This window comes from Lepidochelys kempii, chromosome 11, assembly GCF_965140285.1.
Source record: "Lepidochelys kempii isolate rLepKem1 chromosome 11, rLepKem1.hap1, whole genome shotgun sequence".
NCBI lineage: Eukaryota > Metazoa > Chordata > Testudines > Cheloniidae > Lepidochelys > Lepidochelys kempii.
The window spans coordinates 49200681-49221024 of record NC_136390.1 but is presented as its reverse complement, the minus strand read 5'-3'; the positions used below and the strand labels follow the sequence as shown (position 1 = coordinate 49221024).

Sequence of the window (20344 nt, the reverse complement as noted above, 5' to 3'; positions counted from 1 at the left end):
AAAAACAAAGTTATTTGAATTACAAGAACTCTTTATTTGTTTCCACGTAAGTTATGATAGCAGATGGCACCTGCAAATCAACAGGCACTTTATCAGTTCTTTAAATTAAATCCTAGGCCTTAACAATCACAACTGCTGCCTAGCATACCAAATTTAATTAACCATTGCAGTCCCAAGCATAGCAACAAACATTACTGGTTTCTTCGAGGTGTTGCCTCAAGGCATCTCTGATTCTTATTGCCCCACGTTGCACCCCTCTAATAGCCTGGTATCTGGCTGCTCAAAATCAGCAGCCAGGTGTTCCACTTTGGCAGTCCACCCCTGAGTAAACTTTTCGCCTTTCCCTTCACAAATATTATGCAGTGTGCAACACACGGCTATGACCATAGGAATTTTTCCTCATTAAGTTTAACCTGCCATATAGGCATTGCCAGCATGCCTTTAATCGACCAAATGCACATTCAGCTGTAATTCTGTACCTACTCCGCCTGTTGCTCCTTACTGCTCTCAAGGTTTCCCGTGTACAGCTTCATGAGCCATGGCATTAAGGGGTATGCTGGTTTCACAGGATCACTATGGGCATTTCTACTTCCCTTACAGTGATCTTCTGCTCTGGAAAGAAAGTCCCTGCTTGCAGCTTCCTGAACAGGCCAGTGTTCCTAAACATACGGGCATCATGCACCTTTCCGGACCACTCCGCATTGATGTCAGTGAAATGCCCACGGTGATCCACAAGTGCCTGCAAAACCATGGAGAAGTACCCCTTCCAATTGTTGCACTTCTTGCAAGGTGGTCCGGTGCCAGAATTGGAATATGTGTGCCATGTATCGCCCCGCTGCAGTTAGGGAAACCCATTTCTGCAATGACATCCACAATTTCACACCCATTGCCAAGAGTCATTGTCCTTCACAGCAGAATGTGATTAAATACCTTGCACACGTGCATTAACACAGCCCAAACAGTTTACTTTCCCGCTCCAAACTGGTCTGTGACAGACCGGTAGCAGTCTGGAGTCGTCCGCTTCCACACTGAGATCACCGTTCGCTTTTCCACCAAGAGGGCAGCTCTCATTTGGGTAACCTTGCGCTGCAGGGTTGGGGCGAGCTCAGCACACAGTCCCAGGAAGGTGGCTTTCTGCATCCAAAAGTTCTGCAGCCGCTGCTTGTCATCCCAGACCCGCATAACGATGCGATCCCACCCCGCTGTGCTAGTTTCCCGAGCCTAGAAACGACACTTCACTGTGTTCGGCTCTTCCGTTAATGCTGAAAGCAATCTAATGTTGCTGCTTTCCATGGCGGACACCGCATCAGGCAACGAAGGCTACTGTTGCCTTCGTAACTTCCAGAATAACTCCACTGCTATTCGCGACGTGCTTGTGACAGCTGTCAGAGCAGTGGAGATCAGCATGGGATCCATTCCTGCAGATAGGTGTGGCGGGGCAAGCAGAGAACAAGGGACATTGAAAAATGCCATGAACTGAACATGGAATGCTGGGGCAGAAAGCAGCATGGGACATTGAGCCCAGACCCATGATGTGCCACAATCCCCTGCACCTTCTCTCAACACCTACTGGCAGAAGGGGGAGAGATGCACTGTGGGATAGCTACTCACCGTACACTGCTCTCGTTGCCTGTGCAAGTGACGCAAGTGTGAATGCACTATGCCACCAGTGGAAGACAATGTGAACACACAACAGCAATTTTCTTTAAGTGCTTTTTTATCAGCGACCAAACTCTCGACAAAAAAACTCTGCCAATGTAGACATGGTCAAAGAAAGTATCCTCTCCAGAGCTCTTCCAGTCTGATAAAAAAAACCTTACTTCTTAATCTTTGTTGCATTGTTGTTGTGTTTTTGCTGTTTTCTGTATTCTGAGTTTATTTTATTCTCTCCATTCTTGTTTTCTTTCATTTTTATTCTGATCGCATTATGGGTCACTCTTCTTTCTCTTAGTAGATTTGGCTTATGACAACCTTTTTATATGATCCATGAGAGAACATCTTCATTTTTCTGAAACAAATATTTTAATACACCTTACAATTGATTTCCACTTCCTCTTCTGTAATAGAAAGCAAGAAATTTGTACATTTTTGTTCTCACTTCTCAGAGTCAGCAGCTATCTTGTCCATCTTTCTTCCACACAGTTTGTCCCTAGAGAATTCTGCAGATGCTTGTAATTACTAGGTTTCCTTTTCCCATGAACATTTCCATAGACAAGCATGGACACCTTTACAGGTGCAAATATAGATCTAAGCAAAATCATGAATGCATGTAATTGAAGATGCAGTTAGCACTAGTTGAGATTTTTCAACTTTTTTCAAAATTTGAGGAAATCTTTTGATGAAAAAAAAATCAACAAGTTTTCATCTATTTTGACCAGCTATAGCAGCTCATTACAACTTTGCAAGTAGAGAATTTGGTCTTCCTATCTCTGAAATTTACAAGCATTCTTGATTCTTTTGACCAGCCTCTAAACATTGTAAACCTTTTGGGCAGGGACCCACTGGTTGCATAATGCTTAGAACAATGAGATCCTGGTTAGAGCTGGTTGGAAAAATTCCTAAGATGAGCTAGAGCCAGATTCTGACACTGTTATTCATGGTAATACTTTACCCTGTGAGCAGTCCCATTGAAATCAATGAGGCTACATGTGAGGATACGCTACTTAGATTGCAGACTCTTTGGGGCAGGGAACATCTAGTTAGGAATGTATACACTGCTTAATGCAACAGGGCCCTTTATTAGCAGACTCTATATGCTACCATAGTATAGATAAGCAATAATAATAATTCAGAGCTAATACAGATGGAAATCTGACTTCCGATTCCATAAGTGCAATATATGTGTTAGCAAGAGCATTTTTTCTAAATATTAAACTGTGAATGTTATAATAATATGTCAAAGTAAGAAACTCAGTTTTTTTCTTTGCTAATTAGTATCACCTTAAAGCAGTTCTGCTAATCATATACTCAAATGTAATCTAGTGTTTCCAATTATCCTTGACCAGCAGCAGAGTTCAGGGCTTTGAATAATTGTGTGGCACAAGTACTTCATACTTTGATAAATAAAAGCTAATTTAGTAAAATTTAAAGGCAGAAATTAAGTATATAACCTTGATTTCCACTTGGGCATTACAGGTTGGTCACAGTTGTGGCAGTGAAATTCTCCAGATGCTTTTAATGAGGGTTATTAATTCTACAATCTGTAATGACATTAATTGTCCAATACAGGACACAAATGTGTCCTTTGAGAGAGAAGTTTCATGGTTTGTTACAGCCTGTGTGACTTCATTTCTGTCACTTAAGTAAATCTGTTTTTTTAAATGTTAATAGTATACAGTACATATGCAGACACAGCAGATGAAGTGTAACATTCAGAGGAAATTAAATAAGGTTTCAGTTCTCTGTATATAAAACTTATTGAATCACTCATTTCCATTTTCTAACCCAGTATGCTATGAATTGCGCTCATGTCATTTTACATGGCTGTATCTGAGAAGATGTTTGTAGAGCTCAATATATCAGTGAATGCTATTGAAAGTCTTTTTTTCCACTACATTTTTGGTATATGGAATCAATGTCAAAAATGTGTATTGACGGATTCATTGGCCTGTTGAATCAGCCCATTAAGTCAGGAAACAATGTCTCCATTGGTCTCCCCTCGTGAAAGAGTGTTTGTTTCTTTTTCAAGCACAAATGGGCAAGGAAGGGTCCTTTTGACTGTTGGGTCACATACAAGGTGCTTTTTAAAGCCCTCATCTAGACAGTTTCCACTAGCTATGTGGTGTCATTTGCAGACCAGCTGGTCTGAAGTTCTCTAATCATGAAGCTCTCTTTGAAGCCAGTGCAAGTACACCAACGATGAATTTGGCCTATCAAGTTCAGATGCCACAAGAAAATATATTCTAGAAGAATGGATACCTGTGGCCATGCTGGAATGAGTCATCTGAAAGATAGCAAAGTATTGTGCTGTTGGTCGAATCTTAGCTCATTTTGCAGATATTCCAGCTTCTTATTTAACAGAAGATGCCATTTGAATAAGTTGCTATGGGTAGACAAAAGTAGCCTGGTGCTACATAACAGAAACTCCAGTCACTGGAGCTAGTCAAGTTGGTCCCTTAACTCCTGAGTAGCCTTTTGTTAGGAAGCTGGATTGATTCTTTCAGAATCAGTCGTAATTTTTCTAATTAATTAGATATGTAGTGTACTTGATCAAAGAATAATTTAATGTCTTTCATGTGCTTTTAACTGGCCTCTACTTAGTCTTAAGTGTCACATCAGATGTGGATAATCTTAATGGTTTTAATATGTGTACGCAGCATTATTTTAATGGTGTATTTTTCTTCCACGGGTACCTAGCTGCATTATAGTATTAGTACGAAAGGTGTTCATCATTACTGATTAAAGAAATTAGACTGAATAACAAATACATAGTAAGAAATCACAGTAGGACTGGAATCTGTCTGTATATATAAATGATGTTATTCTTTGTAGATTTTATACCAAAAACTCAATAAGTGAACTCCATGCAAAACAAGTGAAAACATGAACTCTGTTTCCTAATTTATTTAACCACATTACCACCTGACCTATGTGAACTATTTTAATACAGCAATAAAACCAGAGAAATGCATACATATTAAATGCAGCATCAATAGATTTGAGGATTCTAGTTAGAATATAAAAATTGGGGTCACCTGAGCTGTATCTAGCAATGGATAACCCTCTAATTTCCCCACACATGCAGAATGAATTTTGTTATGTGCACCAATGTGGAGGTGATGTGTGACACATCATCTCCATATTGGTGCACATAACAAAATTCATGTGGTGGGGGTGGGGCTGAGAGGTTCGGAGTGTGGGAGAGGGCGCAGCACTGGGTCAGAGTGTTGGGGTATGCGGGGGTGGGGGGGTCCTGGCTCTGGGGTGGGGCCGGGGATGAGGGGCTCTGGGGTGGGGCAGAGGGTTGGGGGTGGGTGAGGGCTGGGGTGCAGGCTGAGGGCTGGGGTGCAGGTGGGTGAGGGGGTGGGTTGGGGTGCAGGCTGGCCCTAGGCTATGGCGGGGAGAGAGGACTCCCCCCAGCTCTCTCTCCTGTCAGCAGCACCTGGGCTGGGGAGGAGGGGCACCTCTCCCTGCCATGGCAGCTCCGGGGTGGGGGCTGTGGGACAGGCATCTCTCCCCCAGCCATGCCAGGTCCAGGCTGGGGCCAGCGGGGAGAGGTGCCTCTCTTCCAGCCACAGCAGGTCTGGGCTGGGCTGGGTGGGGCCAGAGGAGAGGCGAGTCTCCCCTGGCTGCAGCAGGTCCATGGCTGGGCTGGGTTAGGTTGGGGCTGGGGCTGAGGCTGAGCGGCTCTTAATAGGCTACACAGTTTAAGAGGAAACTTAAAAAACTAAGTTTACTTTTACCATTCTTAGTCCTTTTTGGTCTAATTTAACCCCAATCCTGCAGTCTGAGGTTTTGTCTACACTGCAGACCTGTACCACTGCAGCTGTGCCGCTGTAAGGTTTCCCATGTAGCCACTCTATACCAAGGAGAGAGAGAGCTCTCCTGCCGACCTAATTGAACCATCCCCCAATGAGTGCCGGTAGCTGTCCACGGGAGAATGTCTCCTGCCGACATAGCACTGTCCACACTGGTGCTTATGTCAGTGAAATTTATGTTCGCCAGGGGTAAAACACACACCCGCCTGACAAAAGTGCGAGTGTAAACATAGCCTTAGTCATGTGGGCAGATTCTCATCCTTGCGTTCAGTCCCACTGACGTGAATGTGGCTCTGAGGAGGTCTGCCTGCATACCTCAGCTTGCAGAATCAGGGACTTAGTCTCAGCTTGCTGCAGCCGTTGTCTTTCTACAGTTGAGTTGCAACTTTGATTTAAAAAGAAAAAAGCACCCTAGAAGGAAGAACTCCCAGGTAAACTTATTATCCATTCAAACAATTTCAAACACAAAGACTTTCAGCGATGTTGGGACTAACTCACTTGCTAGGCTCGCTAATGATTTGGGATGGCAGAAAACTTCAGATGTGTTCCAGACAGCAGCAAAGATGATTTTAATGGCTGGACTCCCTGCAGGAGAGAATTTCCTTGGTAGTTAAAAAATACAAGGCTATCAGCATGTCGTTTACATAGACGGGAAGATTTCAGTTTAAGAGACTACTGCTAAAATATGCTGCTGCCATAAATAATTTAAGAGGGTGAATTAGAAGAATGAACTGGTCTGTATTGAAAACATAGTGAAGATAAAATATTTTAGACTGGCGAGATGCTCAGGAAATTTGGGTTCCTAAGATACTGAGTATTCAGTTAGGACACAGCAGCATAATTAGGAGTTCCAAATCCTGAAACTTTGAAATCAGAGTCCTGGTGAAGCTTGCTGTGTAAGAAAATCGATGTTGCTTTGTATATATTATACTGTATATCCTTAGTCTGCCAGCCTGTGTAATTCTAAGGAAATCTGTTTAAAACAATACGATCATGCAGCCGTGCACATATAGTAGATACTGCTCTGGCTTCAAATCTCTGTGACCTCCTCTAAATGAGCGTACATAGGATATCTGTAAGACTTTACTAAAATGCTGTTAAATATGGATTGGCCCTTGTGATGAACTTAACCAATAGAGATGAGATGACAGACCAACTGGGTAATTCAAAGTGTATGTCAACCTTTGCATTCACTGGCAAGCTTCAAGAAAATAAAAAATGAAGACAAAATCTGCAGGTCTGGCTGCTGGAAGCTTAGGGCTATAATCTGTACAAAACTGATGGCATATTATTTTGCCAGATCAATAGAGATAAAATGTGCAACTGTGTACATGGAGGAATGTTAACTCATTTACTACAAAGGCTGCACCAGAGTTGGTGTGCTGTGGGCAATAGTACACGGGACTGTAACCTCCATTGTGATATATTGGGTTTGCCGTAGTTAGAGCAGTAAAAACTACTTCATTTACACAGCTCCCATGAATGAGATGTAAATGTTGTTTAATGGGCCACTTTGGTGATGATCTAGTGAAACAGAACCATATGTTGTGATTGAACAGTGACAAAATGGCACCTGGTTGCCTCTTTCATCCCATACCATCTTTGCAGCTTGGTATATTACACAGATCACCAGTGAGAGGTGAAGTGAAAGGGGAGAAAGGCTTCAGAAAACTAATTACAAATTTATTGTGTTAGAAACAATGTTTGCACGTGGCCAAAATAGAAAGCTTTTTTTAATCCTTGGTTGTGAAATCCAGACCAATTGAAATACTCTGAAATATCAAGGGGTACTTGTGGCACCTTAGAGACTAAAATGTATTTGGGCATAAGCTTTCATGGACTAAAACCCACTTCATCAGATGCAGGGAGTGAAAAATACAGTAGGAAGAGATATATATCTTTTCATGTACTTTTATATATATCTTCCAACTGTATTTTCCACTCCCTGCATTTGATGAAGTGGGTTTTAGCCCACAAAAGCTTATGCCCAAATACATTTTAGTCTCTAAGGTGCCACAAGTACTCCTCGTTGTTTTTGCTGATACCAACTAACACGGCTATCACTCTGAAACTGAAATATGTCATTGAAATACTGGGGAAGAAACTCGGGGAGAGGCCAGTTCTCTTGGGAAGTTGACAAAGAACTTTCTCAGTTCAGTGAGGGCCTTCACCTCTAAGACTGACTCTATCCTGCATTTTCATAGCCTGAATTCAGTAAGGTGGAGGGCAAAAAGCAAACACATTTTGTTTGGTTTATCTTTTGTGTAGATTTTTATTTCTTTTGTTACGTTTATGTTCTTTTCCTGAAAAATTGATGTTACTGTAGACAGCAGAGAGGTTAAATTATGGTATTTTTATACAATTTATAAATGTGTACTTAAGCATTACATAGATATTACTTAATTTCAGATCCCAGTTTGAGTTTGCAGGGCTGGGAGTGAGGAAAAAATACACAATTTTCTTGTACAATTGATCTGGAACATATTGAGAACCTCTCAATATCACTTTCACAGCCACTTTTCAGAAAAGTGGAGTACTTTTGACATGGCAAATTTAAATCCTTAAGTGTTATATAAAGACAGTATAGTAAGAGATCACTTTCCCCCACCCTAACTAAATTAAAATTGATTATGATTGAGATAAACTATTCTAAAGCTAGAAGCTAATTCAGTGTTTTTTGTTTTGTTTTGTTTTTCATAAACTCAGAAAAGAGCCTGGTGGGTGGGGGTAATCTTAGATGAACCAGCCAGTTTGGGCACAGTTTCCTATAATGTGAATTGTGGTTGAAGGCAGCTGAGATTTCTGACCTGGTTTTATGCACAAATTTTGCAATTCTGTAGCACCTTCCTTTTAAGGAGTGTGAGCACTTCAGAATTGTGTTTGTTTGGACATCCTACCTTTCCCACAAGTAGGTGCTACGTGTTTATATCCCCATTTTGAGGAACGAGGAATTGAAATACAAAGAGGGCTAGTGAGTTGCTCAGTGTCACACAACAATTCTTAAGCTGAACAAGGGATAGAATCCAGATCTCCTGTTGCCTGGTTCCCTTCAAAATCTGGATACAGTGTCGTCAGAAATGGCACCGTGACCACAGACATCTGATTGTTAAGCTAAAATACCGGTGCTGACAGTAGCCAACTTGAGAATTTCTACATCATATGTCTAGCAGGATCATTAGGTTTAACTTTCAAGGCAGAATCAACACCACTGTAATAATGATGAATCTCAGTCTTGAGGGTTGATTCCCCACCTCCCCAATTACAGTGATAATAGCTGCTCAAAGTAAGGACTCCGGACTCCCAGCAGACCATCTCCCTCTTGCAGATGATCCCCTATGTCCTACTAAGTCTAACATATAGAACCTGCTCCCTGGGAAGAATTTTCATAATTGGAATGATTTAAGTACCTAAAGGGTAAAGTACTCTATTTCACAATTATAAGATGCTGCCTGATGAGTGGGAATTGAAATCAAAAACTTCAGTTCCTAAATGCATGAGAGAGAAATTATGTCTCAGACTATCACTGCTGGAAATGAGCCAACAACAATCAGACAAGTAATACTAACCATTAAACCATTCCCTCCCTGCCCCCCAACCTCACCATCCTCTGTATATTCTACATGGATTCAGTGGTAAAACATTTGCTAATTAGTTATGTTTTTATTGGTCGAGCAACTTTGCTCTTTCAATTCAGTAAAACTCCAAACTAGCACTTCTGGGAGAATCCCACGACAAAAGCAGTTGTCCTTATTCCCCCCTTGATTCTACTTATCGTATTTATCATTTGTTTTTACCAAGAAAGGGCCCTGATATTTCGCATCTCTTTTTTTTCAAGAGAGTCCTAGGGACACAAAAGGCAAGAGCCGTACAAAAGCCAAGATGATTAATTTTAAATTGCATGCAATTATAAATGAATTTAAAGTGATAAAATACATTTGTGCTGTGTGAAGGCCCTGGAATACTGTTTTAGAAAGAGGTTTGTTAGTAATTTTGAACCATGGTGTTGGGATATTTTGTTGTGTTTTTAATAGCTGTGTTTTTGTAATTGGATAAATGGGAGCAGCTCCTCTAAGGTAGGGTCACTTAGATTGAGGTCAGTGAGCAGCATGTGTTGATGTGCTGAGAGATCAGTGTAGGACCAGGGAAGTATCATCCTCTGGGAAGCTCCCTGCAAAAAAAACCAAAAAGCAATTATGCTTCAAAAGTGAAAACCATGTCATTGAAGGTATAATGTAGGCAAAAATATATTTACTTATCTACAAAATGCACCATTAAAAATCCCCCAAAACACTAGAGTAATTTTTTTAAATGGCAACTATGCATCTCGCCCACTCCTGGAGCTTCACAAAGCAAAATTGTTAGCATAACACTTGTCATTTTGTCACAGTTATCCTTTGTCTACACTAAGGGCAGCGGGTAGCGCACAGGCACCACACACGTAGCTACATGCCGCAGTGAAAGCAGGCTGCACCCACACTTGTCACTGAGGTGTGTAGCTAAATGCAGCAGTGAAAGGCTCCAGCAGGGTGGGAGGCAGTGGGGAAAGGTTCTGGGAACTCCCCACTGCTGGATCCGGCCAGATCCTTTCCCTGCTGCTGGAACCTTTCTCTGGGGTGGGGAAAGGCTCCAGCAGCAAGAGACTATACTGTTAAAAATAGTAGTGTAGATGTGGAAGGCGCTGCTTGGGGAATTAGAGAGCTGTGTAGGTATATACCCTAGGGTTCAGGTGTACAGGGCACTCTATTCACCTAAGCAGTGCCTCCCTATCTAAATTGCAATTTGTATTTGTGTTAGCTGGGTTTGCAGTCTCTGTATCCTACACACTGCTATAAGGGTAGACCTATCTTTAGAGATGTTGACATGACTTCTATATTGGTTAAAGCAGAGGAGAGGGATTGAGGAGGTCAGGGTACTCTTTCTGGTTCTGCATCCTGTGTAATCATGCACAAGTGATGTCACTTCTCTTTGCCCCAGCTTCTCCACAGTTACCTTCCCCATAGGCAAAAAGAAAAGGAGGACTTGTGGCACCTTAGAGACTAACCAATTTATTTGAGCATAAGCTTTTGTGAGCTACAGCTCACTTTGAGTTTTGAGTGGCTTTGCTCCAGTTTATGTAAAGTACTTGGCGATCCCTACCTGGGTGAAGGCACCAGAGAAGTGCACAGTTTTATTATGGTGAATGAGGTCTCTTCAAACACATCTCCACCCCTACAGAATAGTTAATTTCTCAAAAAAATCATTTTGCAGCATGCATTGCACTATATTTAGTATGTAGGTATATATGTAGACAGTATTATGCAAGGAAATTTTTCAGGTTTTTTTGTGTGTGGGGTGGGAGCGGGCACTAAATGTCCCTGCTCAAAACCATGAAGATGCTCGAGCTTTTCAAAGAAATTATTGTAAAAATTTCTTTAAGTATTTTTCCCTAACCTCATTCTCAGAAATGGCTGAACCACTTTTTGTCATAAATTTTTTTTTAAATCAGCACAAGGCAGAAGCCAAGTAAGGAATTTTTCAGTGTAAAGGGCAATTTTGGCAAAGTTATAAGCAATTAAAAATAGGGTCTTGAATTATGGAAATATTTTGTCTGCCAGCTCTGCCTCTAATATAGTTCATGGATGCCTTCTATTGCATTCCTCTTAATCACTCATTTTCTCTTGTGAATGTCCCCAAAATGCAGCTCTCGTTTTGACTTATACATGTTCTCAGATTTACATCATAATATATGGAAACAATTTTTTCTGAACACTGTTCTTTCATATCAGTGTTATAGTAAGAAGATATTAATGAATATACTGGGCCAGACATTTATCTGGCATAGATTAGTGTAACTCCATAGAATCTGGCCTATTACTCACTGACTGATAACATTAATGCGTTATTTACGTGATAAATATTTTGACCATCTGCAGAGCTACTCTTCTTTTTTTATAGTGCTTTGATGTGTATGGTTGTTTTGATTCATGCAGTTTATCGGATAATTGACTATTTCTAAAATTAGTGGATTAATGCATTGATAGTGCTGAAGTTTTTTCCCCCGTCCCATAAAACGGATACGGGACAGGCAATGGCTGTGTAAGATTCCTCAAAGCACTTTCCCAGAAAGTATCACCTTTATAGGAGTGAGAGAGAGTAGTTTATTCTCCTTGCCCATTCATTTGTTGGCCTCAGTGAAAAGGGTATTGTGGGTTATTGTTTTTATGAGGACACATTTTATTAGGAAGTAGACGGAGATCACCAATCTACTACACGGAGGCCCCTGAACAGCCATTGGATAGGTAACATCTTTTGGTTGTCATCAACCTTGGCCCCAGTTTTCAGCTGCAGCTAAGCAGAGGGACATAAAAGTAGCTTTTTGCCACCTTTTCCTCCCCTGGGGCAACTCTATACAAGAGCAGCTCTTGACACAATTTATGCCTGAGTCAGTTGCCCATGGCTCCCAAGAGCTGTTCCAGGAATTGAGAATAACCATAATGCAGGAATTCCCTGACTACAATCTTTTCCCCATACCTCCTGCATCAGTTGAGAGGAGAAGGGGTGCTCTAGAATCATGCTGGCACCTGAGAATACACCCACACAAAGAAACTCTTCCAGTGACTGGATATATCCCATCAAAGGCAAGAATTTAACCCCTGGGTTTAGATTCAGACTTACCACCAAAAGGTGAAATGTTTCGTGGCTGATTGCTAATGCTCAGAGTCATCCAGCCCCATCAGAACATAACATCTTTTTAAAATAAAACGTAAAAAAGTAATTTAGGAGTTGGATATATTGGAAGAATTTAGACTGCATTTTCTTAAACACTGTTTTTGAGTTATAAGTCTTCATATCACTCATAATAAGAAATTCTATGACAAAAGACTTACTCAAGGATGATTGATCTTAGTAATTTTGTTATCACATCCAAAATAACAAGTTTGATCAATCTATTCTTGTTAAAACTATATATTAACTTTTGAGCTGTAGGTTTCACAATAATCCATTTGATCTATAACACAATCTAAAACTATTGAGTGGAGCTGACATTTTTAATTGTAGGGGTGGGGTAGCTGAAGAAAGATGGTATTTTTTCTTGCAGTAGGTTTTGTTTTTATAGGGCCCCTTCACAATGGGCAAGGGTCTAATTTACATGAATTTCTAAAATATCTCTTTATGCTGCTCCAGTGGAACAAGTTTGATTCTTTTAATGCCTCCTTCCACATCAGCCTAACCATCTTAAGACTTAGATCAGTTCCAGTCTGGGTTACATGACATTAAGGGACTACCATATTTATCTTTCCTGCATACCCAAAGGTGAAGAGTTAGTTCTGTATGTTTGTGTGTCTAAATGTCCATTTCTACATGCAAAGCAGAGATACATTCAATACCAATTATTTGAAACAAGAAACTAAACATCCCAAAATTTTGAGGTGTCAAAAGATCCATCCAGGTTTGGCATCCAATTTTCATTTAAACACACTGTTTTTCCAGTCTTGGGGAACTCCCACTCTTTCTAGAAGAAGCATAAAGGAAAAACCAAGTTACTGGTAAAGACATATGTTTACCTATTGTATCAGGAAATTGTTTAAGACAATGAGAAAACCGCTTCAAGGGAAGGAATGACAACAGCTATATAGGTCTTTGCTGTTGATTCATTGTTGTGGTTACTGTAAGAAATTTCAGAACATGTTAAACAAGCTAGCTAGAAAAACTAAACAGAATAAATATCCTTTTCCCCAATCTGTAGTCCTTCAAGAACAGATGAACAACCCAATTACACTGGTATGAAAGAAAAATTATTGGTAAGTCTGACAGAATGTTGTCTCCTGGGGATTTAGTCATGATGGGTCCTCCACACCCATTAGCCCAGAGGTTCACTAAAGACCACATTTCCCAGATGCCATGAAGCAGGCACAGAGTGATGAGTAATTATATCCTGCAGATAAGGTGCAATCTGTGCAATTTGTAATGGCTACAGACAACTCAATGAACCAACAATTAACAATTCTCATGTGTACATTAATCACAAAAGGTGTTTCCATACAATGTTGCAAAATATGAGGTGGTATAAGGAAAAGGAACCAAAGAGAATAGTATAAAGCATCTCCTTTGTTTTAAAATGTCATTCAAAAATTGTACTTTGTTCCATATCTGAGATGTCTAACACCCTTTTAAGTCGTACATTAATTTTAATTACCAAGATCAGCTATTCTTCATTTTGTTTGCTTTTACAATCCCCTGGACTGTAAGTCTGTTTCACTTGTGGAATACTGCCAGAATTTGTCTTTTCCTTGGTCTGACCTAGAACTGGATAGATGGTGAGAAAATGTATTTGTAAATGTTTTGATGACCTCTAAATACAATTTTCACTTTGGCTATGTTCACATCCCTTTTTTATTCATTTTGCACCAACATGCCCTCCATCAGTTTTGTTTGTATGAATAGCTGTGTAAAGAGGAACTAAGATTTGCTTAATCAAAAAACAAAATTCACTCAGAGTTCAAGCATGTAGTCAAATTCATATTCAGAATGCAAACTCAAATTGTATTAATATAGCATCTTAGCCATTAGCCATAATGCTCAACAAAAGAGGTGCAAATTCAAAAGTTCATTATGATACAAAGAACAGAAAACAGAATTTAAGCCCTTCTTCAATTTAAACTTTCAAAGCATCCAGTAAAACAACATACAAGGATAAAATTGCATTAACATGAAAAATAAATTGATCCATTTAGGGCATAAAGAATGTCACAAATATTTTCTTACTTTTGCCATTGACCAAGCAAATATGGCAACTATCCAAATAATGAAAACATTATCTCTGCATAACCAATATTCTAATTGTTGAGTTATTGAAGTGGAAGAATACTGAGCCAAAATTGGAGATGTCAAAAGTTACAAAATAAGTAACAGGCAAATCTTAAACCTGAGTATAAACCATTTGCCTCTCAAAACCTGTGTATCTCTCTTTTAAATAATGAGATTACATTCTTTAAAAATGAAGATTAAGGACCTAATTAGTTTATTAGTCCAGATTTCAAAATGCATCCAGTCCACAAGTGGTCCCTTTAATAAGGGAGCCATAACATCTGCCATGTCAAGTTGTTTACAAATATCTTCCAGGGCTGGCTCCAGCTTTTTTGCCGCGCCAAGCGGCGAAGAAAAAAACCCAAAACGCCGAACGAGCTGCTGCCGAATTGCCACCAAAGAGGAAGAGAGGGAATGGAGGAATTGCCACCAAAGACCCGAACGTACTGCCCCAATAACACAGGGAATGCCACCCCTTTCTATTGGCCACCCCAGGCACCTGCTTCCTTCGCTGGTGTCTGGAGCTGGCCCTGTTCAGATCTAAGGTTAATTAGAATTTTTGAACTCTCACTTAGAGTTCTGACCAGACTAAATTCTGAAAACCGCTAGAAATGCAGAGAGAGGCAGATTTTCAAAAGCCAGGAAAATTTTAAAGTTTCTGACTTATTAAGCTGTTTCTCGAAACGTGATCTTGGGAGCAGATGAAAATTCTTATTAGCTTTATTAAGCTGTTTTTCCAGATGTGACCTTGGTAGCTGATGTCTGTTCATATTCTTAATGTGGACCCAGTAGTTGATAAAGAGGAGTTGTGCTGTGATTGAAAGAGTATTCACTCACACTGTCTTAAGTAAAGCAGCTGGATTATAATTAAGATTAAGTATACTCTTCAGAAATATATTTTGTGCCACCTCTAATGATTTTAGATCTTTCCGGCCCCAAATTTCTGCACCATATCACATTAGAGTAAAAACTTCAGCCTTGAACGCTCTGAGGGCAGAAGCAATTAAAGTATCCCCATGTACATGAGAAAAATGAAGAGCTGCTTGCATAGACCTTAAGGCACACCATTTAACCTCCTGTGTAAGTTTATCCCATTACCACTGTGTGCAAAACAAAAGCCCTGATAAACAAAAGGATTTAACCAGTTTAGTACACTGATAGTTGTTTATCCATTTATGCAATTTTGGTCTATGGCTGAAGGTAATTACTTTTTGTTTTCTGATAATTTATGGCCATACATTACTTCTGACAAAAAAACCTAAAGTCTCTTAAATGCTTAGACCCAAAGGGGATTGAGTCAACAAAACCAAATAATTTGCATATGGAAGAATAGACACTGCTTGTGCAGAATTTTAGGAGCAAAATACTACTTTCCTTCTAATACCACCACTACCTCATTTAATATGAAAATTTAAAAAGAGAGGGAGCCAATAAGCAACTCTGACACATGCCCTTTACAATGTAATAAGATCAGTTAATTCACCTGCATCCCCTATCCTGACCCAGGCTGCCATATGGCCATGGAGAGCTATTACCAGCAGGACAGTGGGGTGGGAATAGGTATTGTTTCATATTCTCTGTGTATATATAAAGCCTGCTGCAGTTTCCACGATATGCATCTGAAGAAGTGAGCTGTAGCTCACGAAAGCTTATGCTCTAATAAATTGGTTAGTCTCTAAGGTGCCACAAGTCCTCCTTTTCTTTTTGCGAATACAGACTAACACGGCTGTTACTCTGAAACCTGTCATTATGCAAGGCACTGCATTTAGCCGTATGGAGTGGAAATCTATCAACTGCATGAAAAAACTTGTACAGATACAGACAGACATCATCTTCCTTTCCAAATGCAAACAGATGGACATCGTACCAAAAGGACTGAAGGTAAAAAATCCATTACAATCTACATACCACACAGACTATGCTGACAGCTTATGCCACACGCTCTCAAAGAAACTGCGGAATCACCTGATCAACATCCTCTACAGCAAACAGGGAAAGATTAAGAATGAGCTCTCAAAAATGGATACTCTCATAAAAAACCAACCTTCCACACAAACTTCCTCGTGGCTGGATTTTACTAAAACTAGACAAGCCATTTACAACGCACACTTTGCTTCTCTACAAAAGAAAAAGGACACTAAACTTTCTAAACTACTACATGCTACAAGGGGCCACAGCAATGGTTCCCTCAACCCACCTAGCAATATTGTTAACCTATCCAACTATACTCTCAGCCCAGCAGAAGGAGCTGTTCTATCTCGGGGCCTCTCCTTCTGCCCCTCCACCCCCACGAACATGATACAGTTCTGTGGTGACCTAGAATCCTATTTTCGACGTCTCCGACTCAAGGAATATTTCCAAAATACCTCTGAACAGCATACTAATCCACAGAGGTCTCCCAACCAACACTACAGAAAGAGGGATTCTAGGTGGACTCCTCCTGAAGGTCGAAACAGCAGACTGGACTTCTACATAGAGTGCTTCCGCCGACGTGCACGGGCTGAAATTGTGGAAAAGCAGCATCACTTGCCCCATAACCTCAGCCATGCGGAACGCAATGCCATCCACAGCCTCAGAAACAACTCTGACATCATAATCAAAAAGGCTGACAAAGGAGGTGCTGTTGTCGTCATGAATAGGTCGGAATATGAACAAGAGGCTGCTCGGCAGCTCTCCAACACGAGTTTCTACAAGCCATTACCCTCTGATCCCACTGAGAGTTACCAAAAGCAACTACAGCATTTGCTCAAGAAACTTCCTGAAAAAGCACAAGATCAAATCCGCACAGACACACCCCTGGAACCCCGACCTGGGATATTCTATCTACTACCCAAGATCCATAAACCTGGAAATCCTGGGCGCCCCATCATCTCAGGCATTGGCACCCTGACAGCAGGATTGTCTGGCTATGTAGACTCCCTCCTCAGGCCCTACGCTACCAGCACTCCCAGCTACCTTCGAGACACCACTGACTTCCTGAGGAAACTACAATCCATCGGTGATCTTCCTGATAACACCATCCTGGCCACTATGGATGTAGAAGCCCTCTACACCAACATTCCACACAAAGATGGACTACAAGCCGTCAAGAACACTATCCCCGATAATGTCACGGCTAACCTGGTGGCTGAACTTTGTGACTTTGTCCTTACCCATAACTACTTCACATTTGGGGACAATGTATACCTTCAGATCAGCGGCACTGCTATGGGTACCCGCATGGCCCCACAGTATGCCAACATTTTTATGGCTGATTTAGAACAACGCTTCCTCAGCTCTCGTCCCCTAAAGCCCCTACTCTACTTGCGCTATATTGATGACATCTTCATCATCTGGACCCATGGAAAAGAAGCCCTTGAGGAATTCCACCATGATTTCAACAATTTCCATCCCACCACCAACCTCAGCCTGGTCCAGTCCACACAAGAGATCCACTTCCTGGACACTACAGTGCTAATAAACAATGGTCACATAAACACCACCCTATACCGGAAACCTACTGACCGCTATTCCTACCTGCATGCCTCCAGCTTTCACCCTGACCACACCACACGATCCATCGTCTACAGCCAAGCTCTGCGATACAACCGCATTTGCTCCAACCCCTCAGACAGAGACAAACACCTACAAGATCTCTGTCAAGCTTTCTTACAACTACAATACCCACCTGCAGAAGTAAAGAAACAGATTGATAGAGCCAGAAGAGTTCCCAGAAGTTACCTACTACAGGACAGGCCTAACAAAGAAAATAACAGAACGCCACTAGCCGTCACCTTCAGCCCCCAACTAAAACCCCTCCAACGCATTATTAAGGATCTACAACCTATCCTAAAGGATGACCCAACACTCTCACAAATCTTGGGAGACAGGCCAGTCCTTGCCTACAGACAGCCCCGCAACCTGAAGCAAATACTCACCAACAACCACATACCACACAACAGAACCACTAACCCAGGAACTTATCCTTGCAACAAAGCCCGTTGCCAACTGTGCCCACATATCTATTCAGGGGACACCATCACAGGGCCTAATAACATCAGCCACACTATCAGAGGCTCGTTCACCTGCACATCCACCAATGTGATATATGCCATCATGTGCCAGCAATGCCCCTCTGCCATGTACATTGGTCAAACTGGACAGTCTCTACGTAAAAGAATAAATGGACACAAATCAGATGTCAAGAATTATAACATTCATAAACCAGTCGGAGAACACTTCAATCTCTCTGGTCACGCGATCACAGACATGAAGGTCGCTATCTTAAAACAAAAAAACTTCAAATCCAGACTCCAGCGAGAAACTGCTGAATTGGAATTCATTTGCAAATTGGATACTATTAATTTAGGCTTAAATAGAGACTTGGAGTGGCTAAGTCATTATGCAAGGTAGCCTGTTTCCTCTTGTTTTTTCCTACCCCCCCCCCAGATGTTCTGGTTTAACTTGGATTTTAACTTGAAGAGTGGTCAGTTTGGATGAGCTATTACCAGCAGGAGAGTGAGTTTGTGTGTGTATGGGGGTGGGGGGGATGTGAGAACCTGGATTTATGCAGGAAATAGCCCAGCTTAATTGTCATGCACATTGTGTAAAGAGTTATCACTTTGGATGGGCTATCACCAGCAGGAGAGTGAATTTGTGTGGGGGGGTGGAGGGTGAGAAAACCTGGATTTGTGCTGGAAATCACTTTAGATAAGCTATTACCAGCAGGACAGTGGGGTGGGAATAGGTATTGTTTCATATTCTCTGTGTATATATAAAGCCTGCTGCAGTTTCCACGATATGCATCTGAAGAAGTGAGCTGTAGCTCACGAAAGCTTATGCTCTAATAAATTGGTTAGTCTCTAAGGTGCCACAAGTCCTCCTTTTCTTTTTGCGAATACAGACTAACACGGCTGTTACTCTGAAACTTGAAAGATAATGTAACTGAAGATCTATCCCACCTCTCACAAGTTTCTCCCAAAGCCTACTGCTGTCAACAGAATGAAAATCATTTCTCAATCAAGAAAAACCCCATAACTTTTTCCCACTTGGGGATCACTACATATAGATCTAATGTGAGAGCACTCTACTGCTCTCACATTGTTGAGTGGCCATTTCCTTTTGAAAATCTGGTCCTCTATGTCCCAACTCTTTAAATCTCAGCAAATCTTGAATGCTACAGCCAGATTATGCTTCCTCAAATTCTCTCTGTTTTTTTGAAATTATGTATGGATTTGCCCCATCTCACCTTTTGGTATTACTGTCCAGCACCACTGCATTCTACATACTCCTCCAATCTTGATTTCCCTTCTATTCCCTTTACATGAGACTCCATGTTTGGGGATTTCTATTTGCTGTGCTGCTCAATCAGTCATCTTAAACATTTTGCCTCTTTTCTTTAACCTGTGCTTGTCTTTTATTCATCAACCTTTTTTGTAGTAAAATATACCAAGAAAGCTATATGAACATACAGTCTATTGTATTACACTGTAAAGCAGATGCCTTTTCGGATAGTCTCCCTTCCCCTCCCGCCCCCCGACCCGGCCCTGCCAAAACCAAAATGTATCTAGGCAAAGGCAGGAAAAAAGAAACTGAGTAGGAACAAAGTAATTTTAGGCTCAGAATCCACATCATCTGGCATACTGTGTCCTGGAAAGTGTTTGAAATCCTCTTCTTAGCTTGTCATCAAGGAAGTGGCCTGTTCACATGCTCAGAATAGCTATGATTATCCCTCAAAAAAGTCATGCTTGTTTGATCTTAGTAGCACTATTCTCAATATTTTATTACACAGTTGGAGATTTCTGCAAGAAAGTAGATGAAGATAAATCCCCTGTAGCTTTTCTAGTTGACTACCACCTGGCTGCATCTAGGTAGATTAAATTACAGAAAAGTGCAGGTCCAAAAAATCAGCTAACGACATTAAAAGGAGTATGTGCTTGGGAGGGCTCAGAAGGTTGTCCAGGGATGCCCTATATTCTCATTTCTGATCCTAATCTTACTTTTCATCTGTCGTTCTCTCTAGTAAGACCCTTTTCTTTAATTAGGACTTGCAAGTGGAATGTTGTGTCTGGAGGTGTTTTGTAAAATAATCATGTTGCTTG

General features: G+C 41.0%; 1 protein-coding gene across 1 annotated transcript; it reads left to right on the top strand.

Moving 5' to 3' along the window:
- Positions 1-1291: 1291 nt before the first annotated feature.
- On the top strand, positions 1292-20117 carry LOC140895956 (uncharacterized). The gene is made up of 4 exons (XM_078847990.1): positions 1292-1428; positions 13204-13258; positions 15981-17730; positions 20035-20117. Exons 1-4 carry the CDS (start codon positions 1292-1294, stop codon positions 20115-20117), a joined length of 2025 nt encoding a protein of 674 aa, XP_078704116.1.
- Positions 20118-20344: the final 227 nt, after the last annotated feature.

Coding starts and splice junctions, on each gene's coding strand:
- LOC140895956 (XM_078847990.1), top strand. CDS start 1,292: ATGGCGGACACCGCATCAGGCAACGAAGGCTACTGTTGCCTTCGTAAC. Junction 1,429..13,203: donor GGATCCATTCCTGCAGATAG/GTGTGGCGGGGC, acceptor CCCAATCTGTAG/TCCTTCAAGAACAGATGAAC. Junction 17,731..20,034: donor TACAGTGCTAATAAACAATG/GTCACATAAACA, acceptor TTTATTACACAG/TTGGAGATTTCTGCAAGAAA.